A 27,483-nucleotide genomic window follows, 5' to 3' on the forward strand; every position below is an offset into this window, starting at 1 on the left:
ATAGCTTCCTTCTTGAAATGGGATAAACCGTTCTGTCTTCGTCCTCCAGAATGAAATAATACTATGCCGTCAAAGCATAGTGCAGCCATTGCCCAGTCGACCGTTTATCGTGTACTCCTAGTACACCATCACTTATGTCTTCCCCCAGCCGTAGTTAGATTGAAACAGAGAGTGAGAACCTCGGCAAAGCCTGGAAGGATTATCTGCCCAACCTTTCTCCATAATCAAGTCTTCGCACTGGTCTTAAAAAGCACCGAGCTTCCTTTCATTGGACAAATAACTTGGAATATATAGCCAGGTGGTGTACGTTCAACCGTCACCGTGTCATTTTGTGGCAACACATTTCCATGTTCCATTCACTTGGGGTTCTAAGATAGCAGGTGTGAGCGTATAGTTCGCTTTGTTTCACGCCAGGTTCCTTAAATCCCGGATTCATTTCTAAAGCATTACAGTACTCATATGACGGGATTAGATCAGGCTGTGCTGCCCGCTGTTAATTGGCTCCTGCAGCCGCCCAAAATGCGGGTTAATCCCCGTCTCACCATCTGCCATGGACTTTTGTGACCCTTTGAGAATCCCCCACATCGGCTCCCTACCTTCGAGCTCATCACCTGAAAGCTGAGGCTTTGGCTCAAACGGTGTTGGTGTTCCTTGGATGGAAATCAGCCATGGCTGGATCTCACCCGCTTTGCGACTACTGCGCCCAGATCCCCTTCCTCGCCATGCCAGCATCTGGAAGGTATGGCCTCGGCTCCTGGTCCCGCATCTGCGCCAGCCATTGTCGCTTCTGCCAGCTTGTCAAGTACGCGTACTGTGAATCATATCGAACCGATCCGAGGCAAAGAACTCTGCTCAGCTCAGACGTTATTGTGTCGTGGGGCGAAAACTATTCCTACTTCGAACGCCCGGCTTTCCGTATCCATGGTTTGTGAGAGCAAGACATTTGCTTTGTTACCCAAACTAGTCATGTTGACAGAAACAGCGCTTACCTCCGGCCCTTTGTCGAAGCCGAGCTGGATATTTCCAGGGTCTCACACTGGATATCAACTTGTGCGACAACTCATGGCAACCATTGCACTCTTGATGATGCATCATTCGCTTCGGCATTCCCAGGCCTTCATGTCCTTCGCCTCATCGACGTCATGCAACACTGTCTGGTCGAGACCCAGGAATTCCACCGCTACGTAGCACTCAGCTACATCTGGGGCGCAGTATCCAACTTTAAATTAACCAAGTCGAACCTAAGTCGGCTGCTCGTCCCCGGGGTTTTGCGAGAAATCTTTCTTCGGTTGCCACGGACTATATGTGACGCAGTCACTCTTTGCCGCATGCTCAACGTGCGATATCTATGGGTTGACGCCCTTTGCCTGCTCCAGAATGACCCAGAAGACCTGGAGAGGGCGTCGACGTCATGGACCAGATTTACGAGCGAGCTTGGTTAACAATTTTCGCGGCAACTGGAACTGACGCCAACGCCGGACTACCCGGGGTTCAAGTTGGTAGTCGGCGCCCTGCAAACCTTGTCTTGGAAGTGCAGCCCGGAATTCTACTGGGTGTTTGTGCCGGCCTGGACAGGCTATTAGAAGGCTCGATGTACAGCTCAAGAGGTTGGACGTATGTAATTGATCCATCACTCTGCTCCCTCAACACTAACCCACCGCGCAAGGTTTCAAGAACACGTGCTCTCCCGCCGGGGTCTTTACTCTGTAGACAACAAGGTCTTCTTTCGGTGTAGGACCAGCGAGTTCTTGGAATCCTGCATTGACTGTGACAACGCGACGCCACGGTTCAAAGGCATAGTGCTTTCGCTATCAGCGGCGGCGTACATGGACGATCCCCTGCAGAACTACTCCCAACTGTTGACTCACTACACCCGCCGAGCCCTAACAGATCCAGGTGATGTACTACGCGCAATGGCAGGTATTATCCGCCGCATCTCCGAAAAGGTCGAATACCGCTTCGTCCAGGGACTACCATCAGGTGCATTTGATAGTTTTATCATCTTCGAGTCCTGGGCTTGTATTCTGCGTCGTCGAAAGGGTTTCCCAAGCTACTCTTGGTGCGGATGGCAAGGGGGTATCTGGCTAGATATACTCCATGATAACAGTGAATGGCTCTCCAAGACTTGGATAATTTGGTACAAACGAAGTCAGTCAGGTATCACTAACCTGGTGTCGGACCCCGCGGCGAACGATTCATTCCCATTTCACGACACGCCATATCTTGGATACCGACGCCGGCACATGTTCAAGCCTCCGGCGCCTCTAGGATTCGCAACGACACGAACCGCACCTACCGAGACTATTCATCTCCCTGGCCCAGTGCCTCCATATCCCGTCCTTCAGTTCTGGGCACTAGCGGTTTACATGAAGCTTAGCCATGTCGACGTGTTTGACGGGAGGTGCGAGCTCGTGGGGAAATCGGGTGCCAAGTGCGGGGAGACGCTCCTGGACGGCTTTGAGGATACCGACTTTTTCTCTTCCAAAGAACCATTGGAGTTTATATTACTTTCATATGGAGACGAACAACATGATACAGGAGACGATTACCATGTCATGTTGCTGGAGCATAATCAAGGGCTTGCGGAACGACGGGGAATGGGGTGCATATCTCAAATCACGATCTTGGAATCTTTCTCGCCAGGGCCTGTCTGGAAAGAGGTTGTTTTGGGTTGAGCAGGGCATTTTGGACATGAAAAGAGCGATTTAAACGTGAGCGGCAACGATTGTGGCCCGGGCCCCGTGAGTCGGAGTGGGCCTCGGTGGCTCCGGCCTCCGGCACAGTGGGGCTTCACCTACCCGGGACCATTGCGTGTCAAGATAGCAAGAAGCCAAATTAGCTAGAATGCCTAACTACCAAGATGTATAGGTATGCAGGTTGGACGACTTGACCGGTACTCGCCAAGACTCAGAGAACGTGTAAAGCGGTGATGAATTTGGAGAAGCCGATGCATGTTCGGGGTGGGGCGATTCACGCCCGATCTGGGACATCCAAGCCAAGACCGTGAATCGCGCCTGATGTTTGTCGGTGCTTCGATAAAGGCTCATCGCCCCGAGTCTTCTATTTTCTTCCTTCTCCTTCATCCTTCTGCCCCCGGAAACCTGCCTATCTTTACCTCGTTAGTCGCTATGAAAACTGTGCCCAACACTCTAGCCCGCAGAGGCGGCGCCAACACTATGAAAACCATGACATCAAGCCGAGTTTACAAGACACGAAGCCTTCAAAACACACGTGCAAGGCGCCATGACAAAGACACATCACAAACACCAAAGCCACGGGCCGGATCTGAGAGTGTCGAGGATTGTGTGTCGCCAACCAATGAGCAAGCAGCTGTCCAAGTTGAGGGACAATCATCAGTTGCACCAAAACCCTCGCCATTTTCCGATTTCCTTCGCCCCACCCCAAGGGAGTGCAAGACAGCTCATGACATTCTTGAAGGGCTCCACGGCGATGCCGTCCGCGAGATTCTCACGGCTCCAGACGCGCCGGCTGAAGACTACCCATACGCCATGGACGCACTAGTGGTCGCAGCTCTAAGCCAAGCTACAAGCTGGTCCAATGCAAGAAGGGCAATGCAAAGCATGAAGGAGATATATGGCTCGCCATTCGCATACTCGTCTATCGTCAAGGGTGGCACCGATAAGCTCGTAGATGCCCTCCGACCGGGCGGCATGCAAAACCGCAAGGCCAAGATCTTGATGACCCTGCTAAAAGACGTCAAGGCCAAGCACGGAAAATGGGACTTGCAGCATCTGTTTACCAAGAGTGACGACGAGGTCATTGCCGAGGTGACTAAGTTCTGGGGGATCGGACCAAAGTGTGCACACTGCCTCCTCAGCATCTGTCTCAAAAGGGACGTGTTTGCTGTCGATACTCACGTATATCGGCTCTCGGGGCTCTGGGGATGGAGACCAGCCATAGCGACCAAATTGACGGCGCAGGCCCATCTGGACGCCAGGATACCGAATGAGCTCAAGTTTCCGCTGCATTATCTCATGATAGCGCATGGGAGTTCATGCCCAAAGTGCCGTGGAAATGGCAATCCGCGAGGGCGCTGCGAATTTGAGGAACTTCTCAACAGGAATAGGTAGCTAGGGCCGGGTCATGGGTCGAGGGTCCATGACCGAGAGACTTACGCGAGTCCGTTTATCCCCGTCCCCCTTTGCCTCACACGGTGATAAGTCAATAGCAGATAAGCGTATACAATAAAAGTCTGCTGTTCCATCTGCTAAATACTTCTCAATTTCATACTATGGCAGCCTAGCACCTCGATTGCCTTCCCTTAACTGCGCAGGGAAACAATCCGAGCTGTGACAATAGAAATCATCTCGGCCATCACATAGCTATTATCCGAAAAGAAATACCTTGACGCTCACGAGAGGCAAGGCTCTTGCAAAGCTGCTTCTAAGCGGCAGCTTTCTCCTTCAACTCTTTATCCGAAACTTCAGTGGCTAACGTAGACGCTAGACCATCTTCGCCCGTGATCTCCTCACCGCAGATAATCAAGTCATCACTCGGTTGGTAGGTACTCTTACCATAGACCCAGTAGCTGCCAAGAAGAAAGATAACCAAAGCTCCAGCAACAGCGGAAGCCCAGTTCATGTTCTCGGCCGTGATCGGGTTGCTGGGCGGCAGACAAAGAAGAATGGACTGCATGATAATCGACACCGAGTTGAACCAGGCAAGTCCAAGACTCAGTGAGCGCGGCAGCTTGAACCACCCTTTGTTTCCCAAATAGCGCCCGCCCGTCAGGATGTAGCCGACAAAGATCGGTAGGTAGCCGATGGTGAACAGAACGACGGCTGCACCGACCAATGTGACTACGGCTGAGGAACTCCCAAGCTCGAGGCACCCGAGGACAACATTGAGGCCAAATATGCACCACAGAATGTTCTTTGGGATCTGAAGCTTCGTGTCGTATTCGCTCAACCACCCAGAGAAAGGAACTGCGATAGTATTAGCAAGCATCTCGACATGAGGGAAATGCCTTACAAGCTCCCGTTCTGGCGAAGCCATAGATGAGGCGTAGCGCCGCACTGATGTATGATGCAGCGCTTACAATGCCCAAAGCGACCATAGCGAACAAGAGAATCACTGTACCGGCCTTGGAGCGTGTGGTATACTCGAATATCGCTGCCATGGGGACGGGATAGCGGCTCCCGACGATGGCATCCCAATCGTTGCCAACACCGTATCCGATTGCAATGAAAAACACAAACAATCTTTTCTCCATGATTAGTATAATATTCCATCGATGAAATCGGGAGCCCGTACGTGACAATGCTGCCGACCTGCTGCGCTAATAACGCAATGGGAATGGCACGGCGAGGGTTTTTAACCTCCTCAGCCATGTTGAGGATCCAATGAGTCGGTCCATATCCAGACAGAGGCGACGAGACGCCGATCAGGAACGCAAAGCCGTTGGGCCAGCCGGTGAAGTTCTGGACCTTGGACCAGACCGCCCTATGATATCATTAGCTGATGTACCTCGATACTGGCTTCTGAACAAGACCTACTCAGATGGTGCGATGGGGTCTGCGCAACCCACAATTACTCCGATGCATGTGAAGAACAGAGCAAAGAGGACGAAAGCTATTTGTAGACGTTAGTTTATTAGGATTTTATTGTTGACATGATGCACACCTCCTGCTGTGGCCATCAGACCTAGAAACCTGGACCCCTTGAAGCAGATGAAAATGGTGACGATATTCACGGCCTGGTAGATGAGGAAGCTCTGCCACTTTGTGGGCTGCCAGTCGGGGTGCATGACCATGGCCATGGCCGTAAAGAATGGAGAATGAGCAGTAATGAGACACGCAGGAGTAACAAGGGACGCCAGAGCGTGAATGCCACCAGTCATGAAACCCTAAAGTGGTTTGTCAGTAACAAGAATGTCTTTGTGTCAGCGAAACGTACGCAAATCCGACCATATTCAGGTCCGCCAAGTTTCGTAGCCTGAACAAGACATCCTGCAACCGAAGGATATGCAGAACCAAACTCGGCAAACGAAGTGACAAGGAGACTCAGAACAATGCCGACTAGAAGCGCACCCCATATCAGAACGGGCATGCCTCCGGCGTAGATGCCGATGACGAGACCTGTAGCTGCAAAGGACCAGACACTGCGAGGACCAGTTAGCAACGCATTCTTGCGGTGTCATAGAGATAAAAAGCAAACCTTGGAAGGACGATTGAAAAGAGGCTCAGGGTCAAAGTGTTGAACTTTTGCTTGACCTGCCCTTGGCCGTGAGCATTTGCATGTTGGATCTCAGCCATTGCGGTACTGTTCGTTCTCAATTGTCTTGCGATGATGGACCTCGACAATGAAGTTGGAACTCGTCCATGTTAAATATCAACTGAAAGAGCCTTCTATCTCTCATGCTAGCTAAGAACACCGGTCCGAGCCCCGACGCTTGAAGGCAAAAAGTCATGATGGTTATCACAACCGCCCGTTGACGATGGTGGAAAAATCGCCAGATCTGGTTTAGCCTCCGGGTGGAGACCGAGTGGATCCCCGATCACCAGTGGAAAAAAGGAAGAATCGGGTTTAGTCCGAGATATGAGAGATCGTGGGGATATCCGGGGTGAGATCCATCAACCGACCCGGTTGCCGACGGCAGGGCAAATGAGAACAAGAAACTAGTACTTAAACTCGCCTCCGGCATCTTTTCCTCCTGATCTAGGGCAACCGGAAAGCCATTGTGGAGAAAACTTCACAGAGTCGCTTCCCCCTTCCCAAAAAGGCTCCAACGGCGACCCAGCCAGACTGCTGGCCGGCGGCCATTATCAAGCACATCTTCGGCAATCTGGACCGGACCGTTAGTATTACGTGACGAGAATTAACCCAGAGAGGCGTGGAACAAATTACCAGGACAGGTTTGGCATCTTGCCATCCTCCCCGGCTTGGCAACAGACTTAAAATCATCACCCATCTTCACTATCTTGCACTTCTCTTTATCACCCTCTTCACTATCTCACCATCTCTAGTCCTTCATTCGGAGTCTTTACCATCTTACGCTTGCTCAGACACTTGTCTTGACCATGACTCAACCAGGAGGCCTCCTCTGGACAGTCCTTGAGGACACACCTCATCCAAGAGTTGTTCTTTCATTCATGGTTGGGTTCCTGTTCCTGTTACTATGGCTCCGGCGCCTCAAAATCTCAGCCATGTGCAAGATCCCAGGTCCGCTGCACCTCAAGCTAAGCACGGCCGTCGTCAAATACCACGAGTTTGTGGGCACCAAGAGCCGCTGGATCCACGATCTCCATCTTCGATACGGGCCTGTCGTCCAGATCGGGCGCAACGAGGTTTCTTTTGCCAGCTACGCTTCGTCGAAACAGATCTACAGCAATGGCAACAAGGACTTCCGCAAGACGGAGCTGTACCATCTTTTCGAGCAGGATGGGCACATGTAAGGGAGGCCGAAGCCTGGTGAGCTCTTTGCTGACATTTGATAGTAACCTGTTCACTGCGCTGGATCCCGAAAAGGTTGTATATCCCCGAGTCTTCAAACCGTGCCTTTGATGTGAGCATCGCTAACCCCCTTGGTCTATACAGCATAGCGACATCCGCCGCCAGTTCGCCGATAGGTACTCCAACACGACCGTCCTCCGCTCCAAAGTCCTCGATTCCATTACCGAGCGCGCCTCCGCCTTTGCCAGGGTCTGTTCCAGCACAGACTCTGCTGATGTATATGTGAGTCTCTTTGGATTGGCTTGCTATTCTGCGTCTGATGAACTCAGCTCTACCTTCACGCCTACGCCCTGGACTGCGTCACAGCCATGTTGTTTCATCCCTACGGCACCGATTCCTTGGTTGGTGACAAAGACAAGGAAATGGTTCGCCTTCTGTCTTATTCTAGCTCCCGCGAAAGTAGGTCACATCTTCACGACTCTATCCCCGGGATTACTGACAATCTACCAGGTTTCTATCTCGACCATTACTCTCCGATTCTCGCCAAAGTCTGGCGTGCCATCGGCCCTCGGTCCAAGAACATCGAAAAGGGAGGCGCCATGATCCGAGAGTTTGTTCGTGAGTGCATGGTCAAGGATGGTCTTTCCGACTTCACTTTTGCAGCCCGGCTTTTGAGCTTGGACAACATGGACATGAACCTAGCCGAAGCCGAGTGTTTGGACCACATCGGTGCAGGCATTGAGACAACTGGCGATACCCTTTGTTGGCTGATGTGGGAGCTATCTCAGCCAAAGCATTGGGACAAGGTGACCCGGCTGCACAACGAGCTGGTTAATGCCGACCCCAAAAAGGGTCTCGAGGTTCTCCCCTATCTCGGTGCTGTCGTCCAGGAAGCCCTGCGTCTGTGGGCCCCAGGAACTCTTCCGTTGCCCCGATACGTGCCCAAAGGGGGTAGGCACATCGACGGCTACTTTTTACCAGCCGATATCATCGTTGGCTGCACCTCATACAGCATGCATCGACTCGATACAAGCATCTTCCCCGACGCAGATGAGTTTGTGCCCGAGAGATGGCTAGACTCAGCAGGCAACACTGACCGACAGCGTCTCTTCTTTGCCTTTGGCCTTGGTGCCCGTACGTGCATTGGAAAGCAGTGAGTCCGATGCGTTCCTGTTGTGAATGTTGCTAAAAACGTCCAGTCTTGCCATAGCCGAGATGAGAGCCTGTTTGAACGCAGTCTATTCTCAATATCGGACGCGACCGGCGCATGATATGCGCTCCAGTATGGGCCCCGAAGATGTTGTCTTGACTTCCCGGCCGGTTGGGATGTGTTGCAAGTTGGAGTTCGTGCCGTGGGATGTTGCCCTTGAGCTTCCTCGCGAGGGATCCCCCTCCGAGCATGTTAGAGGCGGATCCGGCACCCGGTTATGATACATTGTAGACAGATGCCGCATATCAGACTGTGCATGGGCCTGGAAGGATGGCTCGATGCTTGAGGGTTGGAATTTGAATCAACTTGCAGATGACAGATTGAGCAAGATGAGAGATGGACCAGCCATAGCGGCACAGCCAGCTCACATATCACCATCAACAGCACGGGCTCTGGTTCACAACGCTTATAAGGAGACATTAAAAGCTCGCGATGAGGGCGGATGGTTTAGTGGAATAATACTTCAATTGTCTTGATATAACAATTACGGAAGTGGTCCAGGGTTCGAGTCCCTGTCTGCCCAGGATTCGATAGCGAAATTCCACCGTTGTTGCTATCTCTTTTTGCGTCCACAGCCTCGGGGATAGGTCACGAACTCTAACGCATCTTCATATTATATATCCTTACCATATTTACGGCGAGTAATCAACTTATTAAGTTTATAATGACACTGGATCATCTCGATTTCAGAGTGTCAGGCTGTTTGTATGGGATCTACGCACATGCAAGCTGTAGGCAGCAGAGTAAGCTTACATCGCCATGATTGGCCACGCCCAACTCGGGGTATACCGGTGAGTGCCTAGCACACGTGACGCTTGCGGGATTATCGTATTTCTCTTCGTATTGCTGCCTTTACAATAGACATTCCTGGACAGGTATGACTTTGGTTCTGCGATGACGCAGTCAAGCAACGAGCTATGCAGCACTTGTGCCGCTGTTGATTTTCAAAAACTGATCTACGCACCTACGTCGAGACCCGGTCCAGATGATGCCTCACCGAACACACCCCTAGGGACTCTCAAAGATATCATTTCTCGATCAGAAAAGTGCTTGGTATGCAGTCTCATCGTCGATTCACTAAGAGAGCGGCATAAGAGAACACCCAGAGAACACTTTGCCGATGTCTTTTATGGGAGCAAGCCCCTCCCTGAGAATCGTGAGGAAGAGGCAGACCCGGAAGTTGAAGAATATGGCATGCGTGCCACTTGGGGTGGTGAAGACATCAAGTGCTCTATTGAGCCTCAGTTTTTCTGCGAAGTTCAAGATGATGTCGCGAATGTGAGACTCGCTGAAAGGAAAGATCGCTTGTTTGTTCATCGGTTGCTGCTTACGTTGGAGCCGAATCCTTATGCTGTTCTTTCCTTCATGGCGACCGACTGGGTTCGGTTGCACGCCATCTGGTTAAAGGGAGACTCTAGTGACGGTCCTGGCGAGTTTGATTTGAACGGCCGACTAATCTCACCTCAGGGGTCTGGCCGGCAAGTTGGCGAGCTCTTGGACATTTCTCTTGTCAAGGGCTGGCTCGACAAGTGCGAGAAAGAGCATGGAGATAAGTGTTGCAACCCGGCCTGGCTTGCCGGAAGCGATGATACCTGGCTTGACCCATTCAGAGCTATCGATGTTAAGGAGCGTCGGATTGTGAATCTGCCTGCTCAAAGCCGCTACATCGCTCTCAGTTACGTTTGGGGAGCCAGCAGCCAGGCGCACGAACAAAAGATCCAAAGACGGTTGACGAATGAGAACTTTTCTCGGCTTGCTCAGGTCAACAGTCTTGATGGGGTGTCTCTTCCTAAAACAGTTGAGGACGCCATCGAGCTCACATCCAAGATGGGAGAGCGATATCTCTGGGTTGACGCTCTGTGCATCATCCAGGATGATATTAAAGATCTGAGTCATCAGACGTCGCGAATGGACCTAGTCTACTCGCGGGCTCTTTTTACAATTATTGCTGCTTGCGGAGATGATTCAGAATCCGGACTGTCCGGTCTTCCAGGGCGAGAACGCGACATATTTCAACGCTCAGTCCGTCTATCTCCAGAAGGATTCCATCTTGCACCCACCGCCGGTCTATTCGTCAATGCTCCTCTCGAGAGATCCACTTGGAACACTCGCGGGTGGACGTTTCAAGAGCGCATCCTCTCTAGACGCATCATGGTGTTTACCCCGTCCCAGGTCTTTTGGATCTGCGAAGATGCCATGTGGGATGAGGAGGTGATACTCGAACTTCCAAAGCCTCGAGTACGAGTTTTTTCCTTGGCTTTTGGATGTAACGACGAGTGGGATGATGGAGATCCCAAGTTCTCTAGAGAGGCGCTGGCTACGTACATTTTGCAGTTTAGCATTCGCGAGTTCACTTTCTCTGCTGACGCACTGCCTGCCTTTTTGGGCGTCATACGTCGCTACGAGCACTTGAACAACGAAACGATGCACTGGGGTCTCCCAACTGAGCTGTTTGATCAAGCTCTTACATGGCAGGCTGGGACGTCGCGTCGAGAGGAGATACATCGAGTCGTGTGTGGCGATGGCGAGGTTCGAGAGGTGCCGTACCCCAGCTGGTCATGGCTCGGCTGGACGGGGCTCATCGGCCCAACTCTGCACAATTATGAGCTCTGGGGAAAGACGAACATGGGAGAGACAGGTGCGGAGCTGGTCTTTTACGGGCTGCTGAGTGATGGCGAAGTTCGGCTCGTTGAGGGGTTGGGGCAGGCTGGCGATTCTGGTTTAAAGTGGAAGGGAGAGAGTGTTGTCAAGGGGCCGATTGCTACTGACGACTTGATCATCTCAAAAATGGAGACAATTGGCATCTCCGAGGCAGACAGACAGGTGACGCCCGCGTATGACACTGGCCGCCTCGTTTTCTGGACAAGCCATGCCGTGGTGAAAGCCAAAGTTGGGCAAGAGAAGCTCTTCATACACGTGGAGGTGCAAGTACTGGAGCTGAATGCGTCTTTCAGCCAGAGCTTTCGAGATGCTTCCCGCTACGGGGAAGATGGATCAAGTTTGAAACCAGCTGAGGAGACACAGACTGTGGATTTGATCTTTATATCTCGGTCCTATGAGATTGCTAAGGCAGGGGAAACAGGGAAGCTGAATGTCTTGCTTGTCGAGCAAACTGCGCCTGGTTCGGGCATTTGGAGTCGGGTTGGGGTGGCTATTATTGAGGAGACGGATTGGATTCGTTTAGAGCCGAAGTGGGAGATGGTCATTCTGGGATAGACCTTCAAGAATCTCGACTCTGAGCACACGGCATCCTCGTTGTTGTGGATATTGATGGCAGGTCTCCAAGAGAATGCAGTTATCAATTCAAGACGGTGTCGAGACCTGACGCGGCATGACACTGTATTATGGACACGCTATAGTTAAGGTACTTGGATTGGTATACCTAGTAGACGGGATCTCAATCGCCGAATCTCAGCATCGCGTCATCAACACTGTGTCAGGGAGGCCGACCACTCTCACGTACTGTCAACGTCGAGGTCGTTGTGCGGGGCTCAGCGGTTAACCGTGCCATTTGATTTGCTCATCTGTCACCGCGTCGCTCAGCCTCCAGGTGTGAAGCAAGAGGGCGAGGCTCCGAATTTACACAATCACCACAAACCAAGAGATTCAGTCACCATGGATCAAGACGATGCCAAGATGGAGGCTTCAACAAGTGCTGCCTCCATCTTGACACCTCCATCAACCACCATCGCGGCTGATGACCCCCGCTACAGCCGCAGCTACCAGGTCCCCTGGCCTGGCAACACGTACATGATCATCGAAAAGGGCACCGACCGGGCCATCACACTCACAAGCACCGGCCTCTACCTCCAAGATATTGAAAAAGACCCTAACGCCAACAACCACTGGCTATGCGTCGATAGCCACAACTACATTGGATTTTTCAACATAAAGGCCAGGGTGTACATGGGCCACGACGGTGGCAACGGCATGCTTGCATCTGCTGGGGTTCTGAACGACTGGGAGTTGATGGTGCCGCGACATCATCCTGATGGTGGCTATCAGCTGTTGATGCCGTACTGGTCTAGTGCGATGATGATGGTCACGGCTGAGGAAGATGGGGGAAGTGTGCTGAGGACCAAGCATGGAACAACTCTGTGGCAATTTGTACAAGTCTAGCAGTTCTCTGGCTTCTACGCTTGAGATAGGAACATTTTTTCAATAATAAATGCTATGGGAAAACCAAGCTGGACTCAAACCGTATGTCCCATGTAGCCACGAAGCTGCTCGCTCAGATTATCAGGCCGTAACGAGTGAGGCCTCCCATAACTCTTAATGATCGAGACTGTTGGATATAACGAATAAGGTACTTGCATTGGCATACATGGGGCTCTAAGCGCTATAGCTCCATTAAACGTGCCTGAGTCGCTTATTTCCGTCACTTGACGCGCGAACTCCTTTCGTCCTGCTGCACCGTCTAGGGTTTGATATTACAACACTTGAAGATAAATCATCTCCCATGATATAATAATGCTAATACGTAGCGAAAGAAAACTTAACAGCCTCGCACGGAATCTTGAACAATAATTTGCCCCCTCCACATTGAGGGCCACCATATGCTGTGCTGACTGTTGATCGTCCTGAGGCCATCAGCCAGCAATACAGTGATATACGTGCCAGCCTGATAACCAGCTGGTAAGCGACTAAAATGACGGCCATACTCGCGTCGCTGCACTTCTCGCACCGGATCTGGCGCCTCACTCTTTTCATTTGCTCATCGTTTCGATGTGCTGCACCCCGTGTTACACAACTGCGAGGCTGCTTCCTATCATCGATGACGTCTCACAATAACAAAACACGCATGTACCAATACCTGTCGGAGCGGAAACCCAATGCCGCAAAACACAGTAGGTTAGGGCAGCGAGGCTTCGCGGCTGCCCAACAACCTTGCAGCCTAATGGTCCTTGGGCACCGGCCTGGGCATCGACCAACAGAAAGTGAAACGGGGATTCTGATGAGTGCTGCCGCCATGTCGACCCGTCCAAATGTCTAGTCTAGTGACTCTTTTCACAGTCTCTCTTGTAAGGTGCGTGACCATGGTAATCCGTCTGACTTTATCCAAGAGGCCCAGGCAGTGCTATCTCATGGACGAGTACCAACTAGGACTGGCTTTTTCACGTTCGCACTGCGCGGATAGTGCTTTAAGAACAAACTCTGTTCAGGAAGCGTAATCGTATGTAGTTTGTAGTCTATGTGTTTTAGGCTACCCGGATCTTCATCAAGACCCGTCTCGGCTCAAGAGGGACGCGACAAAGCTCGCTGGCTGAGATGTCATACAACGGTGCCGGTCCTTCCCACCTCGAGCGCATAAATGCACCACTTGAATGCGATTCATTAACGTATGTTGAGCCCATGCTAAGTAAACCCCTCTCCCTCCTCTCCTCCACCGTGAGGGCCTTGCCAGTCGTAGTGAAGGGGAAGGTATGGAACTCTTTCAGATGTGTTAGCTCAAGAAGACTCATTATTTGAAGTGGCCCGGTCACCTCCGATGCTCGTGACGAGTTGGAGTACGCAAGTTGGTCGAATCTTTCGCGCAAGGGAGTTTGAATCGAGAACGTATGGAATACCGGCCTTTTCCCAATCAGCTTAAGGGACTCGCAATAGAATCTTCAACGCTCAACATACTTGGCCATCGTCATCCGAAATGTCTCTATAGAATTCAACTGAACCGCCAAATAAATGGCTCTCCAGCCAGCGTCCAGACTCACCCCAGCTGGGTCCGGCATAGTTCAAATACGACAGGGTTGGCGGTGTGTATGACTGTGTAGTGTCCTGTCCTTGAGCAAGGTATCCAACAAAGAGGTGGGTAAGCTCGTGAGCAGTGGCTATAGCAAACATAAATAGAAACGTCCTGAAGCGAGCAGCCATTTTCCTGCCGTGACGGCTTGTCTCGTTGGCCTCTCGGGCAGCCGACGCCATCTGGGAGACTCGCTAGGGGATGAATCAGTATGGGGGGCCATCAGTGTGAATACATTCGCAACCGGACTGTGAACTACATACAGAGCGATTGTAATAGATCCCACCAGCTCTCTTGGGGTTATACTGGGAGAAGCTGTGATTCTGGCATGGGATGCGCCTCGCTTCAGCAATCACGTCAGGGCCACCCAGGCTGTCCAAGATGACACGAGGGAAGTTGCCCCGAATGGCGTGGAGGAACTCATCCACATATTCAGCCATTTGATCCTGGTCCCCATTGAATCGAAAGCCGTTACCTCCGAGGAGCCATGCTTGAACAAGCGCCGTTCCCAGGCCGGTCATGGTTTGACGGCCAGCAACCTTTTCAAGAATGGAGATACCGGCATGGATAGCAAACGCCAGCTACCGAGGATTAGCAAGTGTTGGGATATGTCAGGGGGTATTGGGTTTGCCAAGCTTACCGCGGTAAACTCCTCCGTATTCTCCTGCAGGGGCTCGCATTGTGGACCTGCAAGAGTGATACCGAAACGTTGAATCCCATATACTGTGAAGTCCCGTGGCATAAGGTTATTCATTGTAGAAAAGTGCCAAAAGGGACGTACAGCGAGAGTTCACAAGAGGGAGACGTTTAATTTGGAATCAAAGGAATTCTAGAAAGTTAAGTAGGCAGGCGTAGAAATCCCTCGAGCCCAACGCTGGCCTCAATAATCCGAATTCCCGTTGAATTCTGAGGTATGGAGTAGAGATATTCAGGACCAACCACGAGCACCGCTTCACTGTGCTAAAAATACCATGCACTCGGGTTAAAACCTGGTGACTTGGGTATGGCAGAGACATAATTCCACAGGCTTGTGCGACGAATTAATGTCGTCGTATAGTAATCATAGGACTTCGAGGCCTTACCTAACATCACGCATGTTTCAAAATACAAGGTACTGCACTGCAGCCGATGATGTGACCAGGACAAGCGAATGTAAACGGCCTGTACAGCATCTTGGCACCCGTAATAGAGAGGGACCTCTTTTTATTGCGTATATTCTGATAGTCCTATTCGGTTAACGGTAGTAGGTCATGTACACGTAGGCGTTTTATCTATGGTTGATTTGGGCCGCCATGTAATCAACAGGCCTCGGAGGCCTCAATTGTCTGCCCAGTGGTTTCCGTTAGAGAAATTGATTTTAGAACACGTGGACCTGTCATTGTAATACTCGCCGCCGTAGAAGCTTCTAGCAAGAACTGTGAGTCAGAAACTGGCCAGCTGTTCCCAATGTCATCTCGTCGTACACATCATCGAGGTCAGAGAAGTGAAATGAAGGTATCGCCAGAAATAGAGTACCTGATGTTTCAACCAATCAAAACCCGTCTTCTTTTGAACCAGGTGTCACCGGCAGTTCCGGGCTGTGCCGGTGAAACCTGATTTCGCAAGGAAAATTTGACCTCGTAGGCCTGATGACCCACAGTGACCAGTCAATGTTTATAAAACAGTTGCCACATCCAGTTTCGCGACGAACTGAACAGGACATTTAAAACCACGAGATAACTCTTTCTGAACTGCTAGTTAGCCGTTTGCAACTGCGAAAGGTGCCTTGAACAACAGCGTTTGACTCTTGGACCTCTGCTGTGTCTGTAAGTCCTTAGAAGGGCGGGCAGATGTGGAGGTTTTGATCGAGCCCCTCATTTTCTCGCCGATCCAAACTCTAGTGGGCTGATCTGCGTCATCTCTCAGCTCAACTCTCATTCCTCTTTCCTTTTTATTGGTTCACTGATTGGATGCTGCATTGCGCTATTTCAACCACCATTTTCTCGGCTCAATTGGCTAATCTGGGTGTTTTGCACGACAGTTCTCTCTCTCTCTCTCTCTCTTTCTCCCTCCCTGGACCTCTCTGGTAGCCCTTGAAATGGCTTTTGGCGAATCAGTCGAATCATTCAGTGTTGAGTTTCTGGAAGCAGATCATCGTCAAGGTTTTGAGCAAGCTCTGATGCGGGTGTTAAAGACGGGCCCAGCAGAACACACGTTTGCTGAAATTATTGATGGACTTCCTGTTAAACGCTCATATGTAGAATTTCACTGGCCACAAGATGGACATCCGGCATATCAACATGATGAAATCTGCCCGGGCGTTATCGAGAGAGCTCGGGAGCTTCAATCAAATTTTTCGGTTACGAAATTGCGCTTTAAATTGCCTGCAAGTTGATCTGACTATCCTCAGTTTACAATCAATGCTAAACTCGCTCCTAGCTGCTTAACGCTTTTTCTGAAGCGGCCTTTGGATCGATATCGTTTCATCTTCGCCTCCTGGAGCTCCTCGCAGTGTCATGCCATCAGATTGCCGTTCACATATATCAGCTAGACGGCGTAAACCACAAACACTGCGAATACGAAAAATGGATAAATCAGCCCCGGGATATTACTCGGTGGGACTCTTTTCGACATCCCACAGCCTTCTGCCACGCATTTTACACGGCCGTTGAACAGTACCCGAACGGGGTCGCTGATGTCGTAGCCTACTGGGCTGAGGCAAAGATATTTGGAGGGGTCGTACTGTTCGATAGAGGAGAGTCGGAAACTGAGGTACTCCGGGCTCGGTGGTTCCTTGAATATATATACTGATACCACGATAGTGTAGGGAAGTGTACCTCCATGCGGGACGTCGAGGGGGTCCTTATACTCTATTCCCGCCCACAACAGAGCAGTTTGGGAAACTGATGGTGTTTTTACTCGGCGGAAAGAATGAATCCGCTGCGATAGAGAACCCTCTACCCATCAGAGCCACCTCAGAGAACCGTTGGCGTTGGGATGCTTGGGATGCAACGACGCATCACCACATCTTTCGCGACAAATACGAGCGTTTCATCAGCCCGACCAAACCCCCGACGTCATATCGGTCATCGATAGACTGGCCGGAAATAGCCGATGACCTTTACCTGGTAAACGCAATGCACGAGTATTACGAGGGAAAGGATGTGGATAAGGACGAGATTCGTGCCGCGTTGGAGCGCTTGAAACAGATAACCCCGTCCTCGCCAATGTGGGAGAACCGAGAAACAAGGCATGCCTGGATGAAAAATGTTTTGAAGTAGGCTCGCTATCGGCTTATTACCTTCTTTCGACTCCTAGGTCAGCATGAAGTGCCATGGGCCTTTTTCTGCCAATATCATTACACTTTATTAAGTCCAAGTTGCCCAACTCGTCAATATTCCATGTGTCATACCCAAACAATATTCAACTTGTCTATTCATCCTAGTTCAAGTCTTTTTCCAGCCGTCAGATATGACTCTGATCTTTTGAATCTCCATCTCATCTATGTGTCTGCAAAGATTGCGCCACGCGCTTAGAGACTCGATGGCGGCAGAGAGCCATTTTCAATGGCATAGTTGGCACTTGCAAACGATGATGTGTAATTTCGAAAGACTTCTGGAGCCAAATGATTCTATCCCTTACAAAGTATGTCAGTTCCTGTGAGGGTTCGTATTATCTGAGTTGCGATTTCCTACCTTCCCGGCCAAGCTGGCTACACAGCATCTACAACTCTCTACGTCCGTCACCTCCCCATTACCACCTTATTAGTCTCGAAATATCTTCTACAGGCAACTTTTCCTTCCCCCTTGCATCCCATGTGAGAGTTCAATGCCATTGTCTAAAATTACATAAGTGAAAGTAAGTGTTGAGGATTGATCCCCTTTCCCCCACCTGTCGACCCGACACCAGTCTAGAGCTTCTTGTTCCTCTTGGGCATTCGAACCAAATAGTACAAAACCAAGGCTGCAATAACGTTGAAAACAATGTAAGCCCAGCCAATACCGAAATTGCGCCATCTGTCGTCGTAGTGAGAGCTAATGGCGGCCAAGTAGGTGTTCGTCTCCTTCATCTTGCAGTACTTGCAACCACTCGTCGCGTCAGGGTCCAGCAAGTAGCCACCCATCTTTGACATGTACTTGGCCATGTAGTCACCACAAGTCTGGTTCGCTGGCGGGATGATGGTGATATATTCATTGGTTGCACATGTAACGTCCACGTTGGCGATTCCGGTAGATAAGACGGCCGAGATCCAATAATTGAGCGGCGAGACTCTGTAAAGAAAAATCCAGAAACGCGGCATCGATGTTGGCGAGGCCAAAACACCACAGAAGAAAAAGACCAGCATGAAGAGCAGGTTGGCCGCACTGCCTCCGCCTTCAGCTGAATCAGTAAAGGAAATGCACATGTTGGCAAATGTACATGTAAACAAAAGAAATTGAAGGAAGAGAAGCCAGGACAGAGCGCTTCTCTCGGCACCTTGGCCGGCTGCGTCGGCGTTTTTATACATCCCAACAGGAAAGTAAATAAACGCCCACATGAAAACAGAAGCGAGGATATTCCACGGAATTTCCACAACGATCTGACTGAACATGAAGATCTTCCAAGAATACGTCTTTGAAGGACGCTCACGGACTTCATACAGGTTTCGCTGCGTAACGAAATGGGGTAGCTGTTGCTGCACCAGTTGTCCCAGGATACTGCAAAACTCGAAAAGAGCAAACATTTGGTTTTGCAGACCTTGGATTGTGAGAGGGGCGTCGAGGAAAACGAGACCGATGAACAAGCTCACGGAGATGCAGAGGACGAATTTGGAGTATATGTATGTGGGTGTGCGCCAATATTGTTGGAAAACGCGGCGAATGACGACGAAGAATTGGTCCGAGAGAGGTGCGGCAAATTCGAGATAGGAAGCAGCGTCGTGGGCGTCGTCAGTGAATGCTCGTTCAGAGCCAAGAGACCGTAGGCGAGCTAATTCGTCCTGGACCGCTTGATACTCTGGGCTGGAACGCCATATTTGGTGCCAGTCAGTGTCGGATTGACTTCCTGGGGCATCTCCAGCGACTTCGAGCATCCATTCAGCTGGGTTCTCTCCAGGGTGACAAGCCGGGGCGCCGTTTCGCTCAAAGTAGTCGGTAAGAGTCTTGGAGTGGTCACCAATGTCGCCTAGAGCGCTGTTAGTGTGTCTTCACAGATCGACGGCTGGACAGAAGAGTGCCAAAAGAAACAGGGCATCACTTACCAAAGTAAACAGTGCGGCCGTTCTTGGAAAGAAAGAGAAGACGATCAAACCGCTGGAACAGGATGGCAGAAGGTTGATGAATCGTGCAGAGGATAGACTGCCCGGCTTTGGACAATTTCTCAAGTAGATCCAAGACAGCCCAACTGGTCTGTGAGTCGAGACCTGATGTTGGCTCGTCGACGAAGAGAAGGATAGGTGGCTTCGCAGCAAGCTCAACCCCGATTGTTAGGCGCTTGCGTTGCTCGACGTTGAGACCTTCGCCCAAGACGCCGACAACTGCATCGGCGTATTCCTCCATGTCCAGGAGACGGATCACTTCGTCTACGTAGGCTAGCTTCTCCTTCTTAGGCGTGTTGGCCGGTTGACGGAGTAGAGCAGAGAATTCCAAGGCCTACACAGTCAGGTTAAAAATGACTTCGGAATCTCGGAGGTTTGTCAACGTACCTCTCGAACAGTACTCGTCTCAAGATGCAAATCTTGTTGCTGAACGTAGCCCGTCTTGCGCTGAAAGCTGTGATCACGCATCTTTCCGTCCACCAACATCTCACCAGTGATGACACCCGTGCCAACTCGGTCAGCCAGGCAATCCAACAGCGACGTCTTTCCAGCGCCTGACACTCCCATCAAGGCCGTGAGGGTCCCGGGTTTGACCCAACCATCGACGTGGTCCAAAATGCGTCGAGGCTGCTTCTTGACTTTGATGTCGTAGCAGACGTTGTTCCAGTGGAAGACACTGACCGAACCTTGGAAAGCTCCCTTGCTATTGAGGGCATTGTTGTCGGGGTTTCTCACTACGGTTGGGAAATCAGAAGTAGACGTTTCGATGTCATCGTTGGCCTTGACAGAAGTTGGCGGAACGAAGCCTTTGCGGAAGACGAGGACTTCGCCCTTGGACTTCTTGGCTGTGATGTACTCGGTGGCGATAAAGTAGAGAGCGTGGTTGAAAATGATCATCGCAATGACAACTCCGACGTTTCTCCACTTGTGAGCATGATAGTAGCTGTATGCCGAGTTGATGTAGGCGTCTCCGTTGACGTATGCCTGGCCTGGGATGGCACCAATAGCGTTACATGCCACGGAGTTTGAGTGGGCATCGGCGTAGTCGGGGATGTAAGTCGAACACTTGAAGTCTCGGTTGTGGAATTCGTTGACCATCAGTGACTCGAAGCCGTAGGCCACAGGGTTCAGGTAGTTGATCCATCGGCACCAGTCGAGCATGTAGTCAACGGGGATGACGAAGCCAGTAAACACGATCAAGGCGATCAACAGAACTGCAGAGGGAATCTCGGCTTCATACACAGTGCGTGACATGGAAGCGCTATTATTCTGTCAGTGGTTGCTCAAATTTCATTCCTCTAGCCAAACTCACATCGATCTGAAAACACCAGACATGGCCATAACGATGAGGAATACCACAAACAGGTAGAAGAAGAAACAGCCCGGCTCTCGTCGAAGATTGGTCATGAAGTAAAAGACTAGATTAAAGACAATGGCATTGAGGACCTTATACGGCAGATCGACGAGGACGGAAGCATATGCCTCAGCGGACGGATGATAGAACGCATACCGGGAATGTTTTTCAACAATGGGTCGTTGGTCATAGAGTGTCATGATCTCGAGAGCTGACGCAAAAGCATTAAAGAGAATAGAAACGAAGAGGACGCAACCACGGGTGAAAAATGAACCCGTGTCCATTCGCATGTTGTAAAACAAAGAAGAGACGATAAGACCCAGGACGAGGTTTGCAATGAGCATTCCGACAGTCATCCATGGATCCGCGATCAGGCGCTTGAATCCGCGCCAGAGGCAGAGCTGGACTTGCTGCGAATAGGTCAGGATGTATGGCGAGTTGAGACGCTGACCCTTGGACTGGGCCGACTTTTTGAGTTGTCTGTAAGTCTCGGCGTCGGGTCCGTTGAGAGGGTGCCGCGTCTTGTACTCTTCGATCTCGGCTTGGAGAGCTTTGTACTCGGCGCTGGCTTTCCAAGCTGCTGCAAACTCATCGGGGGTTCGTGGAGGATTGCATCCGGCGCGAGAAATACGTTCAGTTGGGGATGTCATGGATGTAAGGAAATCGGGGGTTGTCTGACGTGCTGGACATTCGAACCCGAGGTTGATGAAATACTCCTTGGCCTTGGAGGCTGGGCCAAAGTAAATCTGCCGGCCTTCATAGAGGACAGTCGCTTTGTCGAAGAGGTCGTAGGCACTTTGCGGGGCTTGGTAAATCGAGACGGCGCAGGTTTGGCCAAAGAGCTCGGACTGAAGGCGGAGGGTCTTGCAGAACTCGATGGCGTTACCAGAGTCGAGACCACGGGTTGAACTGTGGACGCATTGTCAGCACAACGAGGTTCGGTGTACCGTAGAAACTCGACTTACTTGTCCCAGCATTGGAAAGGCGCGTTCGAGAGAGTAGCCTCGGCGATGGTCACACGCTTGCGTTCGCCTCCAGATACTCCTCTTTCGAAATCGTTGCCGACCTTGGTGTTGACGGTGTGGCTGATGCCGTACATAGCCATAACGACATCTCTGTAGTGTTCGCAGTATCTGGCAAGTCTCATGTTAGATCACGGTTGCAAATAATGAAGATGGGGAAGTTCTCTTACCGGTTGCGAGTCACGCCCTCGGGCAGATCCCTTGGACAGCGAGCACGAGAAGCAAAAGTCAGAGTCTCTCCAACGGTCATCTGCGGAAAGTGAACATCGACCTCGGCGGTGTAGATCGCATCACCTCGGTGTGCAGTGTGCATCTCATCAGCTGGTATGCCCTGGTAATTGAAGTAGGCATTCTCCTTGTTGATGTAGATGCCATTGGTTTCACCCGAGATGGTCTTGAGAAACGTCGAACAACCTGAACCAGGCGGACCCAAGACAACACACATCTCCCCAGGGCGTATAAGACCGTCGAACTGGCGTAGAATGTCAATGCGAGTTTGGCCAGCTGTCTTGGAAAACAGACGACGCGTCATTGCCGGCAACGCCAACCAGACGTTGCCCACATCCTTCTGAAAGTCAGTCGGCGTGCCATATCCAAAGACATTGACGTTTTGAAAACACAGTCCAACACGACGAAAACCTTGGCCTCGGTCGTTGGCTGCCTTGGCAATGGTCTTAGCCCAGGTTCGGGCGTTGAACTTGTCCCCACGGGGGTTCAGGGGAGAGTTGGGATCGGTGCTGGCAAAGATGGAGGATGAATCGCCAACCGAGATAGCTGACTGTTTCGTATACTGTCTGGCCAGGTCCCGAACGATCGAGTGCCTTTGGTTCATGTTGATACTTCCGGTCTCAGGGTTGTGATCGGTTGATGTTCGTGGGAGCTTCTCGGGCTCATTCGGGCTGGTAGAGCCGGAAAGAGTTGAAGCAGTTCCCGGTAAGGGAAAGTTGCTAACATCTTTGAACGGCAGTTTTCCCAATGGCTCCGACATTGTGGCCTATCAGGTCAACGAACCAGTTCAAACGTAAATTGATGTCGGGACTTGGATGGTGTCACTGAGCAGCTGTGATCGCAATGGGACTGCCGACTTTACTGCCATGAATCAAGGCACACGTTGAGGAATAAAAGCATTTAATAGTCGTATTAAACAATTACTACAGGCTACGGATTTACCACTTTGCGATGCAAAGGGAGACGGCGATAGACGGACCGGCTTTTCTCTAGACGCGTCTCGGCCGTAAAACCACGGGTAATAAAAAACATGGCCTGACACGGGCAGATTAAGGCCGGCCCGGGCCATATGGGGTAAGTTCAGCCTTACCGGGCATAAGCAGAGCCCCAATGTGCCAGGGGGGTTGCGGTAATTGCAATCATTTCACTGCTTGTGACGCTTTTAATGCCGGAGCGCATTGTGGTGACGAGTCAGTCACGCGTCGATTGAGGAGGAACGTGTCACGATGGAGAAAGGGGGAAGCAAAATGTTTCTCGTGGCTTACCCTGCACCCTTTGACTAGTCTCACGTGACGGATTCTTATCTCATCTTGACCTTAGGTCGAGGAGCAGACAGTCGCGACACATACGCATACGCCAACATGATTGCCCGAAACCCCGGCGCTTGCGCTCAGTGTGTCCGCACCAAGAGAAAGGTTGGTTTTACTTGGCCCCTCCTTGGAGAATGATTAGTAACATGTGTCAAGTGTGATCAGAGGAAGCCCCGTTGCACGCGCTGTGTCCGCCGAAGCGTGCCTTGCGAGAGGCAGAACTTTAAGCCATGGAAGCTGATGACTGGGAAAGAATGTGTCAAATCTGGATACGAACGTGAGTCCCCAAAAATGACACTCTTTGATTGAGCCCTAAGTGTTAACCCAAGCTCCCAGTACCTGACGGTGGCACTGCATCCACTTACTCTACCACCTCTATGACGGCAAAGTCACCCTTGGCAGGTGAAACAGAAACTCCGCCACCGTCAATCGATCAGCTTATTCGCTCGGCGACAGCAGCGATCGGGGTGGATGCGGCTGGCTTGGAGCCCGTGGCTGATGACAGAAGTAGCCCAGAGGTTGAGCTTCCTCTTGTTGGAACATCAACATCACCGATTTGCCATTTCTCCACACATCTCGAGGCCGAGGCTTCACTACAAATCACATTCACCCCCTCACCTTCTCTCTCAATTCTCCCCTCGGCCTTGCGGGCACGTCCAGAGCACATGCTTCTCTGGCACTACTTCATTAATACTTCAAGCCAGTTCTTTCGGTGCTGGGACAACGACGAATCAGCCAGCAGGTCGCTTCACTGGCAAGATCCTCTATCAGCTGTCCTGCCGTCCATTGCTGCTGTCGACGAAACGCTAGCATCTGCCGTCCTGGCCTTCTCGGCTTATTACTACACCCGGGCCCATCCCACACAAGCGTCCGGTGTCTCGTTTCAGAGTCATCACAACAAGGCATTAAGGACGCTGATATCGAGAAAGTTCGACGCGACGCCCACGCCAGACTCTCTGCTTCCTCCTTTGGCTGCTGCTCTGTTGTTGTTTCGCATCGATGAGTACTCCCGCAGCTATCTCCTTCCACTGGCCAAGAGCGCGGCTACTTGTATCAAGAGTATCGATCCCCGTCGCCACCAACACGACAAGCGGTTCGATGCGTTGACGGCTTTGCTTGCCTGGACCGATATCTGCACGAGTAGCTCGCTAGGGCCATTGCAGTCGTCTCCTACTGTCTCATCGCGACTCACGTTGGATGACTATGGAGAGGACTGTAACCCCTGGCCAGGTTTCGAGAGGTGGATCACGCATCCCGCATATGCTTTTTCTCGGCGGCTCATCGGCCCACTGATGAGGATGGCAAAGCTGACCCAAGCCAAGAGGACTCTCCAGACGTGCACAACCGAGATGGAGGCCTCTGCTGACGCCCTGGAAGAAGCTCTACTAGTCGCCCACAACCGTGACATCAACAGTGCCAGCGACAATCCCGGCGATCCAGTGGCTCTCCTCCACGTCAACGAAGCGATGCACTTGGCAGCATCCATCATGTTCTACACGCGGGTCAGAGACTTGCCGTCAACAGTACCGCTTATTAGGCGCCAAGTGGCCAAAGTTCAGAGCGAGTCTAGTTGTGTCAACGTCAACTCACTGTCAAGTCGCGCCCTCGTCTTCCCGCTCTTTATAGCTGGATGTGAAGCTGTTGACATCAGCGTACGCGAGCTCATCAAGCAGAGACTGAGCAGCTGTCAAAGTTATGCTGCCATCAGAGCGCAGACACTGGTGGGTCAGCTGGAGCAGATATGGGAGCTGCGGGACAGGGAGCCGGGGCTTCCTTGGGTTCAGTGGACAAGCAAGAGTAAGTTAGGTCCTGAATTGGATGGTAACAGCTTTACTGACATGGATATTTGTAGTCACGGATATTTTTGACCCTGTCATTGTATTTTGAGTGACTGCAGCTATGGCATGTGTCAAGGCACCACTCCTATACCCTAGAGCCACCAAGAGCCCACCGTTGGCATGGTAACCCTTTGCACTACTATATAATATTAAATGCTCACCTGATTCAACTTTGTTCTGATCATCCTGTGTTCAAATTTGCATCCGGTTACACTTCTTACATCTCTCATCAGGGCTCATCCATCAACTCACTCTTTTCGTCCAACCCGCTCCACTTGGGCTTCCCGTCCGGGATATCCACAACTCTTTGCGGATAAAAGATGTGGCATCTAGACAGTGTCAGCTTCATCATCAAGGAGTGAAATTCATCCTCACTGGTTCTGAAAGTTCTCTCGCAACTCGGGCGTGTCCAAGTTCAGCAGAGTCGGAAATAGGAGCACCATGTTTCTCCCTTCGTCCATGATCCAGCTCCCGCATTCATCGCAGCCAACTTTGCACGGGAGCACGTGCTCGGATTTCTTTGTCGCCGACTTGTAAAATCGTAGGCCTTGAACCCCATTCTCGAAAGACAAGTCCGTCTTCTCTAAGATGGCAGCCCACTGAAATGGAGCGCCTGGCAATAATCAGCCAAGATTTTGTAACAAAGGGCTTATCAGCTACCGTGAATTTTCTTGCAGTCGATGCAGTGACAATATTTGGATGCCAGCGGCTTATCCTTGTTCAGCCAGTATCGCACCTTGCCGCAGTGACAGGAGCCATGAACCTTGCGCTCAAACGAGGCGCGCTCTTTGGTGGCTACATCCGGCTTTTGATATGGAGGTTGAGCTTCCCATCCTTCGTCGTTATCTGATTCGAAGGCGTGCTGGTGATTTTTCATGTGATATTCGTCGGAGGCCATCTTGTCAGGAGTTCACCACTCGGTAGACAATGTCGAAGAAAGTATTGAGAAAAGAGGATTGATGCTGTATTCAAGAGACTAAGAAAAGATATATAACAGGCAGCGGCCTTTCTAGGTTTCAATGTGGCCCAATCAGGTGGAACGTTCTTGTCGTCATCGATACATCGATGGCCGTTCCCGATACATGACCGCCATACTGTAGGCTATCTCACTCTCCCTTGCGCTTCGGATTCAAGATGTCATTGATCATCTCGGCCCACTTCCACGGCGTCCCTACGTCCGGGCTTTCTTCCGTCACCGCGTTCCAATATTCCCATCCCATCACACCTCCGATCCTTGGATACCTACTCACTAGCTCTTTTAGACACGCCTTCAATTTGGCATCGCTCACGTAACCCGAGCAGTTAGCTGGGTTTGTCACGAGACCTATGACGACCTTTTCTTGTGGCCAGCCTCGTGCGATAATGGCATCGTAGTCGTGAGGCTTGCTCATGTCGCCCCAGCCGCAATAAAATTGCGTATTGTACCACGCTATGCGTGATCCCAATCCCTTCTCAAGCTCCTCGATATTGAATCCACCTAGATTTTGCCTATTAAGCAGCGCTGGCGCGACAGGCGCAAGCGTCACGAGAAATGACTGCCCAAAGTCCGTCTTCAAATGGTCAATCAGGCGAACAACTCCACCAAGCGACATGGCTTCCTCAATATCGAGATCCAAACCATCGAAGCCCGCCCATTTGATCATCTCTCGAAGTGGCTGGTACCATCTGTGAAAGCCCTCAAGTGACCCATCGAGCTTAGTGTAGGATCCCTGTGCTGCGCCGCCGAGCATGCCGAGGACCTTGATGCCGGCGGCCTGCAGCTGACGGACTTCATCCCAGAGTGGGATGAACTTAGAGGAGCTGTACAGGTCATCATTCAGGGTGATGTTGTCCGGCGCGTTGAGATGGATAGCCGCGACGATGACGTGTGTGACGCCAGCTGCGGGATTGAGAGCGGGGAGGATGGAGATGTATGTGTCGTCTCTGTACTGGGTTTGATGGTAAAAGATGATTCGCTTGTGTGGCTTATGCTCGGACATGGCTTCGCTACGAGGGATGAGCATTGTGTCTTTGGGGATACGGAATTGTTGATGAATGTGAGGTTGCAGCGTGGAGTTGGAGGTGCAGAGTTCACTTGAGGGGGCGTGACAGTTGCG

General features: G+C 51.3%; 9 protein-coding genes across 9 annotated transcripts; 4 read left to right on the forward strand and 5 right to left on the reverse strand.

Moving 5' to 3' along the window:
- Positions 1 to 668: 668 nt before the first annotated feature.
- MRS44_005701 (uncharacterized protein) lies at positions 669 to 3,970 on the forward strand (the record flags this gene model as incomplete). The annotated part of the gene is made up of 7 exons (XM_065621496.1): positions 669 to 928; positions 977 to 1,211; positions 1,315 to 1,337; positions 1,387 to 1,614; positions 1,667 to 2,602; positions 2,996 to 3,788; positions 3,839 to 3,970. 7 exons carry the CDS (start codon positions 669 to 671, stop codon positions 3,968 to 3,970), a joined length of 2,607 nt encoding a protein of 868 aa, XP_065477568.1.
- A 434-nt stretch (positions 3,971 to 4,404) lies between these two features.
- MRS44_005702 (uncharacterized protein) lies at positions 4,405 to 6,275 on the reverse strand (the record flags this gene model as incomplete). Its single annotated transcript, XM_046283811.2, has 7 exons — positions 4,405 to 4,946; positions 4,993 to 5,222; positions 5,275 to 5,463; positions 5,517 to 5,592; positions 5,644 to 5,866; positions 5,917 to 6,121; positions 6,178 to 6,275. The coding sequence occupies 7 exons, from the start codon at positions 6,273 to 6,275 to the stop codon at positions 4,405 to 4,407; spliced, it is 1,563 nt and encodes a 520-aa protein (XP_046140739.1).
- A 765-nt stretch (positions 6,276 to 7,040) lies between these two features.
- Positions 7,041 to 11,839, forward strand: MRS44_005703 (uncharacterized protein; the record flags this gene model as incomplete). The annotated part of the gene is made up of 7 exons (XM_065621497.1): positions 7,041 to 7,411; positions 7,458 to 7,491; positions 7,558 to 7,695; positions 7,743 to 7,872; positions 7,924 to 8,566; positions 8,613 to 8,837; positions 9,499 to 11,839. The coding sequence occupies 7 exons, from the start codon at positions 7,041 to 7,043 to the stop codon at positions 11,837 to 11,839; spliced, it is 3,882 nt and encodes a 1,293-aa protein (XP_065477569.1).
- Positions 11,840 to 12,238: 399 nt separating this feature from the next.
- Positions 12,239 to 12,742, forward strand: MRS44_005704 (uncharacterized protein; the record flags this gene model as incomplete). The annotated part of the gene is made up of 1 exon (XM_046274764.2): positions 12,239 to 12,742. The coding sequence occupies one exon, from the start codon at positions 12,239 to 12,241 to the stop codon at positions 12,740 to 12,742; it is 504 nt and encodes a 167-aa protein (XP_046140736.1).
- A 1,329-nt stretch (positions 12,743 to 14,071) lies between these two features.
- On the reverse strand, positions 14,072 to 15,114 carry MRS44_005705 (uncharacterized protein; the record flags this gene model as incomplete). Its single annotated transcript, XM_046280598.2, has 4 exons — positions 14,072 to 14,194; positions 14,249 to 14,554; positions 14,624 to 14,941; positions 15,001 to 15,114. The coding sequence occupies 4 exons, from the start codon at positions 15,112 to 15,114 to the stop codon at positions 14,072 to 14,074; spliced, it is 861 nt and encodes a 286-aa protein (XP_046140735.2).
- A 3,135-nt stretch (positions 15,115 to 18,249) lies between these two features.
- MRS44_005706 (uncharacterized protein) lies at positions 18,250 to 22,999 on the reverse strand (the record flags this gene model as incomplete). The annotated part of the gene is made up of 6 exons (XM_065621498.1): positions 18,250 to 19,502; positions 19,579 to 19,969; positions 20,023 to 20,896; positions 20,948 to 21,898; positions 21,955 to 22,104; positions 22,182 to 22,999. The coding sequence occupies 6 exons, from the start codon at positions 22,997 to 22,999 to the stop codon at positions 18,250 to 18,252; spliced, it is 4,437 nt and encodes a 1,478-aa protein (XP_065477570.1).
- A 601-nt stretch (positions 23,000 to 23,600) lies between these two features.
- MRS44_005707 (uncharacterized protein) lies at positions 23,601 to 25,436 on the forward strand (the record flags this gene model as incomplete). Its single annotated transcript, XM_046274763.2, has 4 exons — positions 23,601 to 23,654; positions 23,706 to 23,826; positions 23,886 to 25,346; positions 25,402 to 25,436. The coding sequence occupies 4 exons, from the start codon at positions 23,601 to 23,603 to the stop codon at positions 25,434 to 25,436; spliced, it is 1,671 nt and encodes a 556-aa protein (XP_046140732.1).
- A 180-nt stretch (positions 25,437 to 25,616) lies between these two features.
- MRS44_005708 (uncharacterized protein) lies at positions 25,617 to 26,285 on the reverse strand (the record flags this gene model as incomplete). Its single annotated transcript, XM_046279853.2, has 3 exons — positions 25,617 to 25,716; positions 25,763 to 26,000; positions 26,048 to 26,285. The coding sequence occupies 3 exons, from the start codon at positions 26,283 to 26,285 to the stop codon at positions 25,617 to 25,619; spliced, it is 576 nt and encodes a 191-aa protein (XP_046140731.1).
- Positions 26,286 to 26,493: 208 nt separating this feature from the next.
- MRS44_005709 (uncharacterized protein) lies at positions 26,494 to 27,390 on the reverse strand (the record flags this gene model as incomplete). The annotated part of the gene is made up of 1 exon (XM_046274762.2): positions 26,494 to 27,390. The coding sequence occupies one exon, from the start codon at positions 27,388 to 27,390 to the stop codon at positions 26,494 to 26,496; it is 897 nt and encodes a 298-aa protein (XP_046140730.1).
- Positions 27,391 to 27,483: the final 93 nt, after the last annotated feature.

The sequence above is a fragment of the Fusarium solani genome (assembly GCF_023522795.1).
Source record: "Fusarium solani strain SB1 chromosome Unknown bctg00000003_1, whole genome shotgun sequence".
Classification (NCBI taxonomy): Eukaryota; Fungi; Ascomycota; class Sordariomycetes; order Hypocreales; family Nectriaceae; genus Fusarium; species Fusarium solani.